General features: G+C 45.3%; 1 protein-coding gene across 2 annotated transcripts; it reads left to right on the top strand.

Annotated features, from left to right (window-relative positions):
• Window positions 1–9,427: 9,427 nt before the first annotated feature.
• On the top strand, window positions 9,428–12,400 carry LOC310795409 (E3 ubiquitin-protein ligase TRIM21-like). 2 transcript variants are annotated; one of them, XM_083657436.1, is made up of 2 exons: window positions 9,428–9,551; window positions 10,596–12,400. In XM_083657436.1, the coding sequence occupies exon 2, from the start codon at window positions 10,598–10,600 to the stop codon at window positions 12,239–12,241; it is 1,644 nt and encodes a 547-aa protein (XP_083513562.1). In that variant the 5' UTR covers window positions 9,428–9,551; window positions 10,596–10,597; the 3' UTR covers window positions 12,242–12,400. The 2 variants fall into 2 exon arrangements, with proteins under 2 accessions (XP_083513562.1, XP_083513563.1); XM_083657437.1 differs by lacking the exon at window positions 9,428–9,551 and adding an exon at window positions 9,922–9,939.
• The last annotated feature ends 2,600 nt before the right edge of the window (window positions 12,401–15,000 follow it).

Raw genomic sequence — 15,000 nt, 5'->3', positions numbered from 1 at the left:
AACCAGGTCTGAGCCTGCCTCTGGGTCCTAAAAACCAGGTCTGAGCCTGCCTCTGGGTCCTAAAAACCAGGTCTGAGTCTGCCTCTGGGTCCTAAAAACCAGGTCTGAGTCTGCCTCTGGGTCCTAAAAACCAGGTCTGAGCCTGCCTCTGGGTCGTAAAAACCAGGTCTGAGCCTGCCTCTGGGTCCTAAAAACCAGGTCTGAGCCTGCCTCTGGGTCCTAAAAACCAGGTCTGAGCCTGCCTCTGGGTCCTAAAAACCAGGTCTGAGCCTGCCTCTGGGTCCTAAAAACCAGGTCTGAGCCTGCCTCTGGGTCCTAAAAACCAGGTCTGAGCCTGCCTCTGGGTCCTAAAAACCAGGTCTGAGCCTGCCTCTGGGTCCTAAAAACCAGGTCTGAGTCTGCCTCTGGGTCCTAAAAACCAGGTCTGAGCCTGTCTCTGGGTCCTAACAACCAGGTCTGAGTCTGCCTCTGGGTCCTAAAAACCAGGTCTGAGCCTGCCTCTGGGTCCTAACAACCAGGTCTGAGCCTGCCTCTGGGTCCTAACAACCAGGTCTGAGCCTGCCTCTGGGTCCTAAAAACCAGGTCTGAGTCTGCCTCTGGGTCCTAACAACCAGGTCTGAGCCTGCCTCTGGGTCCTAAAAACCAGGTCTGAGTCTGCCTCTGGGTCCTAAAAACCAGGTCTGAGCCTGCCTCTGGGTCCTAAAAACCAGGTCTGAGCCTGCCTCTGGGTCCTAAAAACCAGGTCTGAGCCTGCCTCTGGGTCCTAAAAACCAGGTCTGAGCCTGCCTCTGGGTCCTAAAAACCAGGTCTGAGCCTGCCTCTGGGTCCTAAAAACCAGGTCTGAGCCTGCCTCTGGGTCAGATGGTAGCGGCTCTTAAGCGGTTGCGTTTAAAAACGGGACACGTATGGGGAAACAACGGGAGACGGAATGCTACTCGTGACGTGCACCAATCCCTGCCCTTCACCTTTACGCACCACGGACGTGTCATCAGCCTACTTCAATCTTCAGTCATTATGCCCCTAGTGGCCAAACAAACATCACCTTTTCTAACAATTTAAAACCCGTTTTTGTGAAACTACAACATCATCGGGCTGCGGTCCAACGTTACTATGTCACACACATTTGTGAGACTGGGTTGGCCTGCCTGCATTTATCCATATGAGCGTATTTGTATGCATGCCCTCTAGTGTTTGTTTGTATACGCATGCCGCGCGCACACACACACGCACACACACACACACACACACACACACACACACACACAATCAGCAAACATGTGTGTGCCCAAACGCATACAAACTCCCATTAATCATTTCTTGTTCTGAGCAGGCTTTTCTCCCAATGATGGACTTATTTCTCATTCAATGGAGAGCAAGAAGCTGCCTGGGGCGTTTCTAAATGTTCCACCTCTCCAACAACGTTCCTCAGCATTCTTCTTCATTACCATGCCGCCGTCGCCGCAGCCGCAGCCGCACCACAAACACGACCTGCACCAATAAGACCCGCCATTAATTTCATCACAGCCCCAGAATAGATTCACTCCCCAATCCTGCTGCTGAGGCAGGGATTCAGCGCCAGGAGATGTTCGCTGCTGGCCTAAATTATCATACAAAGAGGAATACAGAAGATGATTCCTTGATTTCATGCAGCCCCTCATCAGACATTTTTACACACACACACACACACACACACACACACACACACACACACACACACACAACACAACACACTGCATCAAAGCAAAGAATCAATTTATTTTCTGCCGTGCCTTTATTGAGTCACCCGCATGCAGTCCCCCAAGTTTATGAAGACACACGTTATAATTAGTCTACAAAGACTCGTTGAATATTCATTCAGCGGGTCCAGATCCATTGTCTCTGACTCTTAAGACGAGGCCGAAGTGAAAATAGATGAGCGCGTGATAAAAGTTTGGGGCTGATTTGTCATTAATTCCGCCAAACACTGTGCAGCACAGAAAATAGATTTGTGGATTCAGTGGATGAAAATAGATGATTTTCAGTTTTCTAGCCGACAGTCTTTTGAGAGGATAATCCATCTAAATGTATTGTAACACTATAATAATAGATAGTGTGCTTGTTGCTAGCCAACACTATATTTAGTGGGGTATTAGCTTAAGACACATTGAAGCCATTTCTCAGTACAATAACATATAGGTCTAATTAAAGCCCCATTATGTAACTTTTCTTTACCATAATATACAGCTTTTTCATCATGTTGATGGTACAGTGACTTCTAAATTAATTAGGGAGAATGGTGCCTCTGTCATTCCCACAGCGCCCCCCGAAGGCCTGTTCCTTCCTGCACTATGTATTTTTGGTGCCTGCGTCCCAGAGCGGCTTGACAGTGTCAAGTGTCTTACTGCGTTTCCCTCTGGTGTGGAAACTGCAAGTCCACGGACCTGAAGTCCATGGACCTGAAGTTCCTGGACCTGAAGTTCATGGACCTGAATTCCCTGGACCTGAAGTCCATGGACCTGAAGTGGACCTGAAGTCCCTGGACCTGAAGTCCATGGACCTGAAGTGGACCTGAAGTCCCTGGACCTGAAGTCCATGGACCTGAAGTTCCTGGACCTGAAGTCCATGGACCTGAAGTTCCTGGACCTGAAGTCCATGGACCTGAAGTCCACGGACCTGAAGTACATGGACCTGAAGTCCATGGACCTGAAGTCCCTGGACCTGAAGTCCCTGCAGAGGGTGGTGAGGTCGGCCGAGAGGATCATTGGGATCATCTCTCCCATCCATCCATGACACAGCTCACAAACGCTGCCTGACCAGAGCCATGAACATTGCAAGGACTCCACCCACCCCTTCCATGGACTGTTCACCCTCACGCCCTCTGGAAGAAGATATCAAAGCATTCGCAGCAGATCAGCCAGGTTCTGCAAGAACATTTCTCCACAGGCCATCAGGCTCCTTAATTCCCTGTGACCCTCCCCTATTTATACACACACACCAGTCATACACACACACACACACACACACACACACACACACTTTGAACACACACATCATACCATCATTGGTTAAGTGGGTGTCTGTATGGGAGATGTAAAGAAAATGTACATTTTATTTGCATGAGTGATCCTTTGGTTACTATTGAATACACAAGCTGTGACTAAATAAATAAAATAAATAAATAATGGTTCTCAAACAGCTCTGCTAAGGAAGATACTCGAAGTGATGTCACAAGCCAATGCGATGTCATCAGTGACTGTCACTCGAACAATTGTGATGTCATCGGTGATGTCACTTGAGCGATTGTGGTGTCATCAATGAGTGATGTCATAATTCTCTGATGTCATAATGTCAACACAAACCTGGCCCCGTCATAAAGCCTTCTTCTGTCTGAGATGTACACACACAGACTTGAAGGAATGGCTGGGTACAACCGGCAGCTCCACAATGCTGCCTACACTGGAGACCTGGACACACTGAAGACCCTGATGATCACCCAGGGAGCCCAGGTGGACGCAGCTGACCACATAGGCCGCACGCCTCTCTACTGGGCCGTGAGTGAGGGTCACCTGCACTGCCTCCGGATCCTCCTGGAAGCCGGGGCTGACCCCTACAGACGCACACACTGGCCTTTCATCCCGGTGTGCTGTGCTGCCCGGGCGGGAAGGCTGGACATCCTGCAGGAACTCATCAGGCTCCGTGCTGCGGTTCCTCTTCACATAGACAGCCGTCAGGGAAGGCGCTATTCCCTCTCCATCAGTGCCACCTTCCACCACCTGGACTGCTTCCACCTGCTGCTCCGGGCCGTCGGCGTTCTGACCCGCGACGAGGCTTCTCGCCTGCTGGAGGTGGTGCTGAGGGAAGGGTGCAAGGCGGCCTTCGTCCAGCTGCTGCTGGACCACGGCGCCGACCCGGCCCTGGTGACCCGGGAGCAGGCACAGCTGGAGGAGAAGGCGGATCCCGAGGCGCTCAGGGTCTTTCTGGAGGCCAAGAGAAGTCCTCGCAGTCTGGGCCACGCGTGTCGGATCCGGATCCGCCAAGCGCTGGGCACACATCGCCTGAACCAAGTCCACTCCCTACCACTAACACAAGTGATGAAGGACTTTGTGCTCCACCAAGACTGACTTGAAGGACTGTCAGTTTATGGCAGACTGCATCGCAAAACTGGGACGTTTCTAACGAGGTTTCTGATGTTTTCAGCAAACTCAGCCAGTATCTACCAACAATAGATGATGCCGACGTGAAGATCTTGGAAAACTTTGTGGGCATGATGTATGGCAGGTCTAGTATAGCTGATTCTGTTGATAGGCTGGACATGTTTGCTTGGAAGCAGAGGCCATATGAAGCCATCCCTCCTACTCAAGCTCCTCTACTCCAGCATCTAAAGCGTGATGCCTACCAGGCTGGATGCATATGGGGTCAATCCTTACTTTGCCAACCAGAAGCACAAAGTCCTTACGACCGGGTGCGGATCAAGAAAGGTGATATGTGGCAGATCTTGTGGACTGATCTTTGATTTGGCCTTGATTACACAGCACTGGGTAGATGCAGATGTGAAGATTAGGCTCCGTTTCAACATAAGCAACTAACCGTTAGTTGACCGTTAGGGGCGGCCATGGCTCGGGAGGTAGAGCGGGTCGTCCACTAACCAGAAGGTCGGTGGTTCGATCCCCGGCTCCTCCAGTCCGCATGTCGAAGTGTCCTTGGGCAAGACACTGAACCCCAAATTGCTCCCGATGGCTGTGCCAGCACCCTGCGTGGCAGCCGGCCGCCCTCTGTGTGTGAATGGGTGAATGTAGGCACATTGTAAAGCGCTTTGGATAAAAGCGCTATATAAATGCAGTCCATTTACCATTTGATTATACATGCACATTTTTGCACACAGTATTTGTGCCAATTGTGGTATTTCTTTCCACTTGTGAACAATTCTACATTGAAAGTGTATTTAATCTGCGCCACTAGTGCCCCTTCCCTTTGTCCCGCCTCCCACCCGGTGAGAAAAGTGCATGTGGATTATGTACGGAATGCAGGAGCTTATTATACTCCACACCACACGTCTGATACCCATTGAGCAGCGCGTTATACCACACCTGCAGGGCCAGATAAGCCCTCAATCCTCCCATTCTACCATCAGTGTAATATTACAGCAGCAAAAATGATAAAAAAAAAAACATCAAAAAAGATGATGAAAGGAAAGACGTGAATGAATTAAACTATAGTAGCAATTTACAATGTTAACATTTGTGCAGGCACTTGATGAAGCAGCTGTATTTGTGCACTGTGAGGTGTTACTACAGCTACGGTGGAGCTGAAGAGGCATATCATAACACTAATGGCTTATGATCAGCTGCTTGATGCTTCCTCTGACAGATGAAGAGATAACAAAATGTTCATTTTTCTCCAACACGCTTCAGGGGCGGCATGACTGTGAGGAGGTAATATGAAAGCAGGGAAAAAGGGGGAATTATGATTGATGGCTACATCTGTAAATATATATATATATATATGAAGAGTTAATTTGTAAAAACAGGTATCTCCGTTTGGATTTTTTATCATTTTATTTTATTTGATGTATTTATACTGTAATTAATTTCTTTGGGGGAATTTTTTATTGTCAATCATAACTAAAACATTTTTTTACTTTGACCACAGAATTAGGTTATTTGTCAAAAATATTTGGCCAACGGTGTGGCTAATGAACATTGTCAGGAAATGACTCTGAAAAATATGAAATATCTTGTCAAAATAGAGGGAATAAGGTTACATTTTCATTATAGCAATAAAACCTTTACCTCTGTAAAATAATTTGATACTGCTCAGTAGCCTAACGCATAGCCGATTCCCTCATGCTGTCATCTGTGAAATAGCTTGGCACTGGCAGCACACACACACACACGCACGCACGCACGCACACACAGACACACACACACACACACACACACACACACACACACACACACACGCACACACACACACACACACACACGCACGCACGCACGCACGCACACACAGACACACACACACACACACAGACACACACACGCACACGCACACACACACACACACACACAGAGGAGTGAAGTGTCTTGCCCCTTACTGACTGACCTGAATTAGCCTCTCCACGCCCCGCGGTCATGGTGACTCAGGCAGCCACCCAAAACGGCAGCAGATAACGGACCAAAAATACTCACTGTATCCACCAACGTCCTTTGATCTGCCTTCTGCCCCATTTAATTAAGCAGCGAGAGGCATTATAAAACCATGGCAGTGTTTAATATCAAAGTGAATCATGCTTTATAAAACCATGGCAGTGTTTAATATCAAAGTGAATCATGCTTTTGGTAAAAGTAGCAGGGTGCCATTTCCTCATTTGATTAGCAGAGCAGACTTTGTGAGCGCGCGAGGCGCGAGGAGGCTCCGGCTGGCCAGGAAGTGTCAGGTCATCAGATCCCTGTGAGTGTTCCTCACGCTGAGAGGAGAGGGTTCAGGGGAAACGTCTCTAAATGTAAATCTCATCTAATGAGCTCACCATAGGGTCAATTAATCAGATTTGCATAATATGAAAGAACTTCGCCCTTGTAGAACATCAGAAATGGAAATAGTGCTAATGAGACTTACAGACTGGAGGAAGGTTCCCGCGCAGCTTGTGAGAGAAACCCTACTACTGTACCTGAGCATGACAAGACGTAGCCAAGCCGACTTAACCTGACGCTGCCAGATGGACGGTTTAGCTTCACATTACGTGTCACTAAACCAGTCCATCTGGCAATGCAGTAATCCAACCCGCTGACGGAGGCGGGCACTTTTTCCAAGCAACTTGGCAGGTGATTGGATGACCCATCTGTCTATCACCGCTGGTGCGTGTTAACTTCAACCAATCAGATCGCCATGCCTCTGACGTCACGTTTGCGACCGGAGGAAGGTGCCTGTGCCTGTAAGAGTGATTGAGTCCTCACCGTCCTCATCGTCGTAAAGTCGCCTTCGAAGCATGACGTTCGATTATAACAAACTAGTTGTGTGGCTTAGCCTTCCCAAAATGTTGAGGGTCGTTTTTTAGAATTTAATACATAGAATTGGGAACGTTACATTCAATTTCATTCAGACTAAAGTAGCGTCACGTAAAGACTCAGTAGCGTCACACAGAAAGCCCGCCTAAGGCTGCCGCTGATTCGACGAGCCGGCCATGGTTTGGGTTTCTAAGCCAATCATCTTAACTGCCTGTGCATGACAAGATGGATTACGTGGAGAGAATCTCTTTTGATTTGGCGAGGTTATCCATCTTGCAAGCAAGGTTAAAGCCGACTGTGTCGTTTGGTGGGAAAAGCAGCAACACAGCATGATTTGAAAGAAAAGCATCTCAGACAAAATGAGACACTACAGAGGTAGGAACCAAAGAGCTTTAAGAGTCGTGCCAAACCGCCACCGCAGCAGTTCCCAACCTTTTCCAAGTCACATGGCCCACATTTTGACTAAACACTACAAAGGCCAAATCATGTTTTTTTTTTATTTTAGCGATAAAAGGAGCTGTCCATCAGCACCACCCAGAAAGCAGAAAGTAAAAGTGAGGGGCTGTCTGCAATAGGCTAATAAACAAATCCGGCAGCTCGTAAAAAATAATAATGAAAGAAAATAATGTGCTTTGATTAGCCTGCAGCCCTTCTCTCTCTCTGTCCACACAGCTGCCCGGAAAACGGCTACAGTATAGACCAGGGATACTCAACCTGCTTTGCCCGGGGGCCACTTTCGTGAAATGATAGAAGGCCAGGGGCCAGTTAATAAACAAACATTTTTCTGTAGCGGATTGTAGGTTTTTGGGGTGTCAGTCGAAGTTTAGTCTGAGACAATGTTGTGCACACCGGATAGTTATAGGTTAAGTTAGTTAGGTTAAGTACATGCATATGTGCCTGGGTAGCGAGCAGATGGCGGTATTTGACAATTTAGCAGCTAAATCATAGATTATTGAAAGATTCCAGACTGAAATGCTATAACAGAAGTGGAGTATTGGCCAGAATGACATGAACATTTGGACACTTTTCCAGTGGGTATCTTGCATGTTGCATTCAGGTGCACTGTAAAAAAAAAAAAAAAGTTGAGTGTCACTGGGCTAAGCCATAACATTACATGGTCTTGGTCACTTGCCTGTAATGAGCTGTCTCCACCAGTGGCTGTCTCAAGAGAGCCAAAGTCGCGCCCCCTACGAACCAAGGGATTTCATCCACCATTATTTTTTCCATAGACATAACATTTGAAACCAAAAGATTGAAGAAAAAAACCCTGTTTAGCCTAGGGGTGCACCGATCACGTTTTTTGCCACCGATCACCGATTGCCGATCACCTATGAGAAATATCTGCCCAACCGATCATCGACCGATCACCGATTACCGATTACCGATCACCGATATATATATATATATATATATATATATATATATATTTATTTATTTTGTAAGCAGCTATAGCAGTCTATTATAGAACAGTTTCCATTTTACATATAGGCCTACATTTCATGCATCAAATTGAAAGTGCAGCACATTTTCTTTTTTTCTACATCAATATTTTATACTGTGTAGGCTAAAGGAAACCGCCAACATGATTTTTTGTGTGTGAGATAATTGGAGCACAAGACTGTGTTGAACTAACTGGCTAGTAGTTCAGTCCAGTTCCCTCAGTTCAGTTTATAAAAGAACAAAAATCATTCCACTTCGGGATTTCCATGTTACCAGTTCAATGCAGTTCAGTTCACTCAACAAAAATACTCAATTTTCCGGGATTTCCCTGTTACACAAGAAAAATAACTTCGACTCAAGTAAACTATTTTATCGATTAAGCTAAATCGGCTAAAGCTAACCGGAGCTATTAACGTTAGGAGGATACACGCAAATATGGATCAAACACGGACTTAACAGCATGCAAATGCCTGGGTAGGCGGGAGGACTGGAGGTAACTTCTCTCTGCTGAGTCTGCTCTAATCACCAGCTGATTTGTGTGATTCAAAGACGCAAGGGGTGTGTTGACAGTCTGGTGTGGTGTGTGGAGGTGAGTACACTGACGAAAGCAAAGGGTGTGCTTTGCAACACAATGATATAAACGTTAGAGCACAATATGAAAGTTAAACGATAGACATTGAAGACATGAAAATGGGCTGCCTCATGTTTCTCATGTGCAGCATGATCGGCTATGCAATCGAAGACAATAAAGAAATATCTGCAGCAGCAGATCACATATTTGAGGTCAAAATCGGCCGATACAGATTGCGTGCCGATCGATCGGTGCACCCCTAGTTTAGCCTATTTCTAAGTTTTGGTCCGAGTGAAATGTTTTATTGTCTCTCCTGATTCTAAATATAGCCTAGCTGAATTGTTTGGTTTGCCTTGCCCCATGCCTAACCCAGAAAGGGGTGTGACTTTGGCTCTCTATAAGAGGCGGGGCAACACTGGAGAAACTGGTGTGTCAACATTGCTGAAGTGAAACTAAATGTAGGCTTGTCGTTTGCTAACTCAGAGCAACAAACACTGCAAATCAGTCTAAGTTCACCAGGCCGTTCTCAACAATACAGCGGAGTCTTACGTACACAGGTGAGTACAGCAGATACTATTAGTGTTTAAACAGAGCAGTGACAAAAGAGCTGTATCCAGGTGGGATGTTTCCAGTCGTGTAGTGGTGCCTGGAGAAATCTTTATTTATGCCACAGTAAGCCACAGTAATAGCCTATTGTTTGCACATTTCCCTGGCCTGCACACTCTTACCTTTTACGGCTTGACTTCAGGAAGTAGCCTAAGCATTAGGGATGTTCATCAATTATCGAAAATCGATAATTGATCGTTAAGGAATTGAATCGATCATGTGGAATTTTTATCGATTATTGTTATTATAATTTTCTTTTCTTTTTTTTCTTTTTTTTGCTGACTAGGTTTGGGTGGAATTTGTTCCTCCTCGCCCCACTCCATTGCACAGCCGACTAACGTGAGGTGGAGCTTCATATAGTCTCTAGTTTTCTGGCTGGGCACGGGCCTTTGTGCCAACAAAACTGTTTTAAACATGGGGAATTCACACCGGCATGCGCCGGGGACAGCAGAGTGTTGGAGAGGAGACACATTGAAATAAAGAGTTCATTGAGGAGAAGACGTTGTCTTTCGTATTTTCTGCCATAGGCATTCATTTTGTAAAAAAATATATATATATATATATATAAAATATTATTAATATGATCGATAATCGATAATTGATCGTTAATTTTCCCGATTTTCGATTATGGAAATTTTTCAAAATGAACATCCCTACTAAGCATCATAGCGTGTTTGTCATTGCAGATAACCACATGGCTCTCTGACATAGCTCCTGATCACAGGGATGTCATTAGGAGATGAGCATCACTCTCATGGCTTCAACAACATTAACAAAACCAGGAATTCACTATTTTAGCTTGATTAATTTGTGCACATTGAGTCAGCTGAACTCTGCTGGTCTGCCTCCTCTAATCTGTGACACCTGCCTCCATTTGGCTCTCTGTTAAACAGATCAGTGCATGTCTTCAGAAGTTACAGGACTAATATGAACATTCAAGAATTGTGTTACAGGATTGTTATTTCACACTTTCACTTTTGGTCTCTGTGTCTTAGATATGTCTGCTGCCAGCTGTCTCCTCTCTGAAGAGCAGTTCCTGTGCTCCATCTGTCTGGATGTGTTCACTGATCCAGTCTCCACACCATGTGGACACAACTTCTGCAAGAACTGCATCACACAACACTGGGATGTTAGTGTCCAGTGCCAGTGTCCCATGTGTAAAGAGGTTTTCAACACAAGACCTATGCTGCGGGTCAATACATTCATATCTGAGATGGCTGCTCAGTTCAGAACGTCAGCTCAGATGAAAGCCAGCAGCTGCCCAGACCAACCATGTGCCAAACCAGGAGAAGTTCCCTGTGATTTCTGCACTGCGCCCAAACGGAAGGCCCTGAAGTCCTGCCTGGTGTGTCTGGCCTCCTACTGTGAGACTCACCTGGAGCCTCATCAGAGAACCACAGGCCTGACAAGACACAAGCTGATCGATCCTGTGGAGAACCTGGAAGAGAGGATGTGTAAAGAGCATGAGAAACCACTGGAGCTGTTCTGCAAGACTGACCAGATGTGTGTGTGTCTGCTCTGCACTGTTTCAGACCACAAGTCACATGACATTGTTCCCCTGAAAGAAGAATATGATGGAAAGAAAGCTGAGCTGGGGAAGACGGAGACTGAAATTCAGCAGATGGTCCAGGAGAGACGACTGAAGATTCAGGAGATCAAACACACAGTGGAGCTCAGCAAGGAAGATGCAGACAGAGAGATAGCAGGCAGTGTGCAGGTCTTCAATGCTCTGATGGAGTCTGTGCAGAGAGGCCAGGCTGAGCTCATTGAGACGATTGAAGATGAGCAGAAAACGACAGAGAAACAGGCTGAAGGCTTCATCAAAGAGCTGGAACAGGAGATCTCTGAGCTGATGAAGAGAAGCGCTGAGGTGGAGCAGCTCACACACACAGAAGACCACCTCCACCTCCTCCAGAGCTTCCCATCCCTGAACGCTCCTCCACAAACCAAGGACTGGACAGAGGTCAGTGTCCATTGCTCATCATATCAGGGGACTGTGCGGAGAGCTGTGGAGAAGCTCAGGAAAGAGATGGAGAAGCTGTGTGATGATGTGGAGCCGAAGAGTGAGCTGACGAGGGTCCAGCAGTATGCAGTGGATGTGACTCTGGATCCTGATACAGCACACACCAAGCTCATCCTGTCTGATGATGGGAAACAAGTAAATCATGGTGATGAAGAGAAGAATCTCCCAAACAACCCAGAGAGATTTTCTCATTGTGTCAATGTCTTAGGAAAGCAGAGCTTCTCTTCAGGAAGGTTTTACTACGAGGTTCAGGTTAAAGGACAGACTGACTGGGATTTAGGAGTGGCCAGAGGGTCGATCAACAGGAAGGGAAACATCACACTGGACCCCCAGAATGGCTTCTGGGTTATAGGTTTGAGGAATGGAAATCAGTACATAGCTCTTGCTGGCCCTCCTGTCCTCCTCTCTCTGAAGACAACCCCTCAGAAGGTGGGGGTGTTTGTGGATTATGAGGAGGGTCTGGTCTCCTTTCATGACGTAGATGCTGCAGCTCTGATCTACTCCTTCACTGGCTGCAGCTTCACTGAGAAACTCTACCCATACTTCAGTCCCGGTCTTAATTATGGTGGTAAAAACTCCGCTCCTCTGATCATCTCTCCCGTCAATCACACAGATTAGACTAACCATTTGTTTTTCTCAGATAGGATTCACTGTCCTTTAAAAAAAACTATTTTACACACATACGATCAGTTGCTGGTTTTCTAATGTTGACTTTTATAAAACAACAGAAAAAAACACTAAACAGACTTGTTTCAAGCACATTTGAAGATGACTTTGTTCTTTCAATGGAGCTCTCCACTGAGAGAAACTCTGTCAGTAGTGGGGGGGGGGGGGGTAAATCCCAGTAACTATTAATGTATCTTGTCTATTTACCTTTCTTCTTCTTGGCAGATTTAGTTTTATCATGAAAAAAAAGTTAAAGAAACATTAAACTCTGGATTCTGGTTAATATATGCTGTATTTTTCTTTATATCCTGTTTATCTGTATGTTATTTATTTCAGAAAACACAGTGGCGCAGTGGTAGTGGTGTCGCCAAGAAGGTCCTGGGTTCGATTCCCGCCTTGGATGCTGTGGGCACTGAGGCTGTGTCCCCATTCCCATGTCCTCAGTGCCTACTGCCCAGGTGGGCTATCTTGTCAAAAGGGCCTTTTTGTGTGGAGTTTGCATGTTCTCCCTGTGCTCCCCTGGGGTTACCACCAGATAAGAACCCCCCACTAAAAATAATAAAAATAATAATAATAATAATAATAATAATAATAATAATAATAATAATAATAATAATAATAATAATAATAATAATAATAATAATAATAATACTACTACTACTACTACTACTACTACTACTACTGGGGTCATTAAAACTTTATTGTAATCACTATTGCATACTTTTTTTTGGTAACATGTCCAGGTGATGGTGACTGCTGTCATACTGTAGCTGTGTACATATACTGAGCATTTTAAAGCTATACAATGAACCTACTAATGAGCATTTTATGGAAAAAGAGGGTATTCTGTATCGAGGGTTTTCACTGAATTGTGTTTCTAGGGAACCGTTTGAAACCTAGCTTCTTTCCTGTTAGCTATTGCATTAGCAAACACTGTAACACTGTAACAGGAAGCAATATTTATTTATGTTGTCAAATTAAAATCGTCTATAAATTACTGAAATAAATAAAATCCAATGGAAAGTGCTTGTATGGGTAAATTACTGTTATTGTCCTGCATAGGCTGTTGTTTATCAACTATTGCCAACAATGGCTAACCTGGCTAAAGCTAACCCTGGCTGGTTTACCCACTGATTTAATGGCATGCGGTCAACTCGGGTGTGATGTCACGTCACTCAACTGGATATCCCTACTTCCCAATACAAAAGGAATGGCCCACATGATCAGATGCAAACCCAAAAACCTCCATCTCCACAATGTTTGTTGTGTGGTCAGTGTTGTGTGGTAGGTGTTGTGTGGTCAGTGTTGTGTGGTCAGTGTTGTGTGGTCAGTGTTGTGTGGTAGGTGTTGTGTGGTCAGGGTTGTGTGGTAGGTGTTGTGTGGTCAGTGTTGTGTGGTAGGTGTTGTGTGGTCAGTGTGAAATTGAGAATAATCAGAATCAGCTTTATTGGCCAAGTAAAAGGAATTTGACTCTGGTTTGCGTTGCTCTCAAAGTACTTACACACAGAAAAAGGTATGCTTAAAGTTAAAACAAGGCACAGGTACATTTAAACATTTACAACATTTTGCACTAACTACTATATACAATAAGTGTGGTGTAAAGTCTATTTTAAATATGTTTATATGAAATAATGCATATGTACAGAATATGTATAAGTAAGCCATGGACAAAGGCTTATACAGATATATTTCCAGATATTGCACACATTTACCGTTCAATGTGAAGGAGGCTTTCAGTCAGCCATCATAATAATCACCCATAAGCAACCAATAGGAATACCTACCTAATAATACCTATTGGAAACTTACACAATAATGGTGTGTGTGATAGCACTTCATTCAAACGTCAAAATAGTTAGATTTTTTCTATCTTGAAGCCAGGTATAGGTAGTGGGATAGCATATTCAATTTAACATGACTTCTGATGCAATATTGCCTCTTTAAAGTTTTCCTGCTAGCACCAGTTTTGAGATGAATTCACCTTATGGAGCCCCGCCCACTTGACCCATTGTGTCACGACTTGCTGTTCAAAACGCCGGCTGTTTTACCTGCTCAAACTAGTCTGACTCACCTGGTCAAACCTAGTTTGACTCACATAATGAGTCAGACTAGGTTTATGAGTCACAGGAAGTGTAAACACATCAGAAATTCCGATTGTGTTTACACTTCCTGTTAGTCTCTCAAGCCAGACTGTCTCTTCTACATACAGTAAGGTGAATAAAACCAGTGCAGATTTGCAGCACTAACTGATGTTGCCCTGTAGCAACATTGTGATCCAAGATGCTAAAGATAGTGAAGCATTGTGAGGACTGATGCTAGACATCTCTAGTGTTGGATTACTCCAGACTGACCAAGACCACATTTTGATGGTCTCGTCTCGGACTCGCCCTCCCTCGGTCTTGGTCTTGACTCGGTCTCGGACAAGCTGGACTCTGGATTTGATTTCAAGATGAGTCAAGACCACAAGGCCCATTCTGAGCCAGGAAAAACCCTCTTTTCCATTGTGTGAAATTATTTTCTACTGCAGACCAACAGGTTTACATTTCAAATACATGTGTGTGTGTGTTCTCTCTCTCTCTCTCTCTCTCTCTCTCTCTCTCTCTCTCTCTCTCTCTGTCTCTCTGTCTCTCTGTGTGTCTCTCTCTCTCTCTCTCTCTCTCTCTCTCTCTCTGTCTCTCTGTCTCTCTGTCTCTCTGTGTGTCTCTCTCTCT

The sequence above is a fragment of the Poromitra crassiceps genome, assembly GCF_964638095.1.
Source record: "Poromitra crassiceps genome assembly, chromosome: 21".
Taxonomy (NCBI): domain Eukaryota; kingdom Metazoa; phylum Chordata; class Actinopteri; order Beryciformes; family Melamphaidae; genus Poromitra; species Poromitra crassiceps.
The sequence above is the reverse complement of the archived record's forward strand: the minus strand, read 5'-3'. Positions and strand labels throughout refer to the sequence as shown.

Excerpts from the sequence above, each read along its gene's own strand:
- LOC310795409 (XM_083657436.1), top strand. The coding sequence starts at position 10,598 with ATGTCTGCTGCCAGCTGTCTCCTCTCTGAAGAGCAGTTCCTGTGCTCC.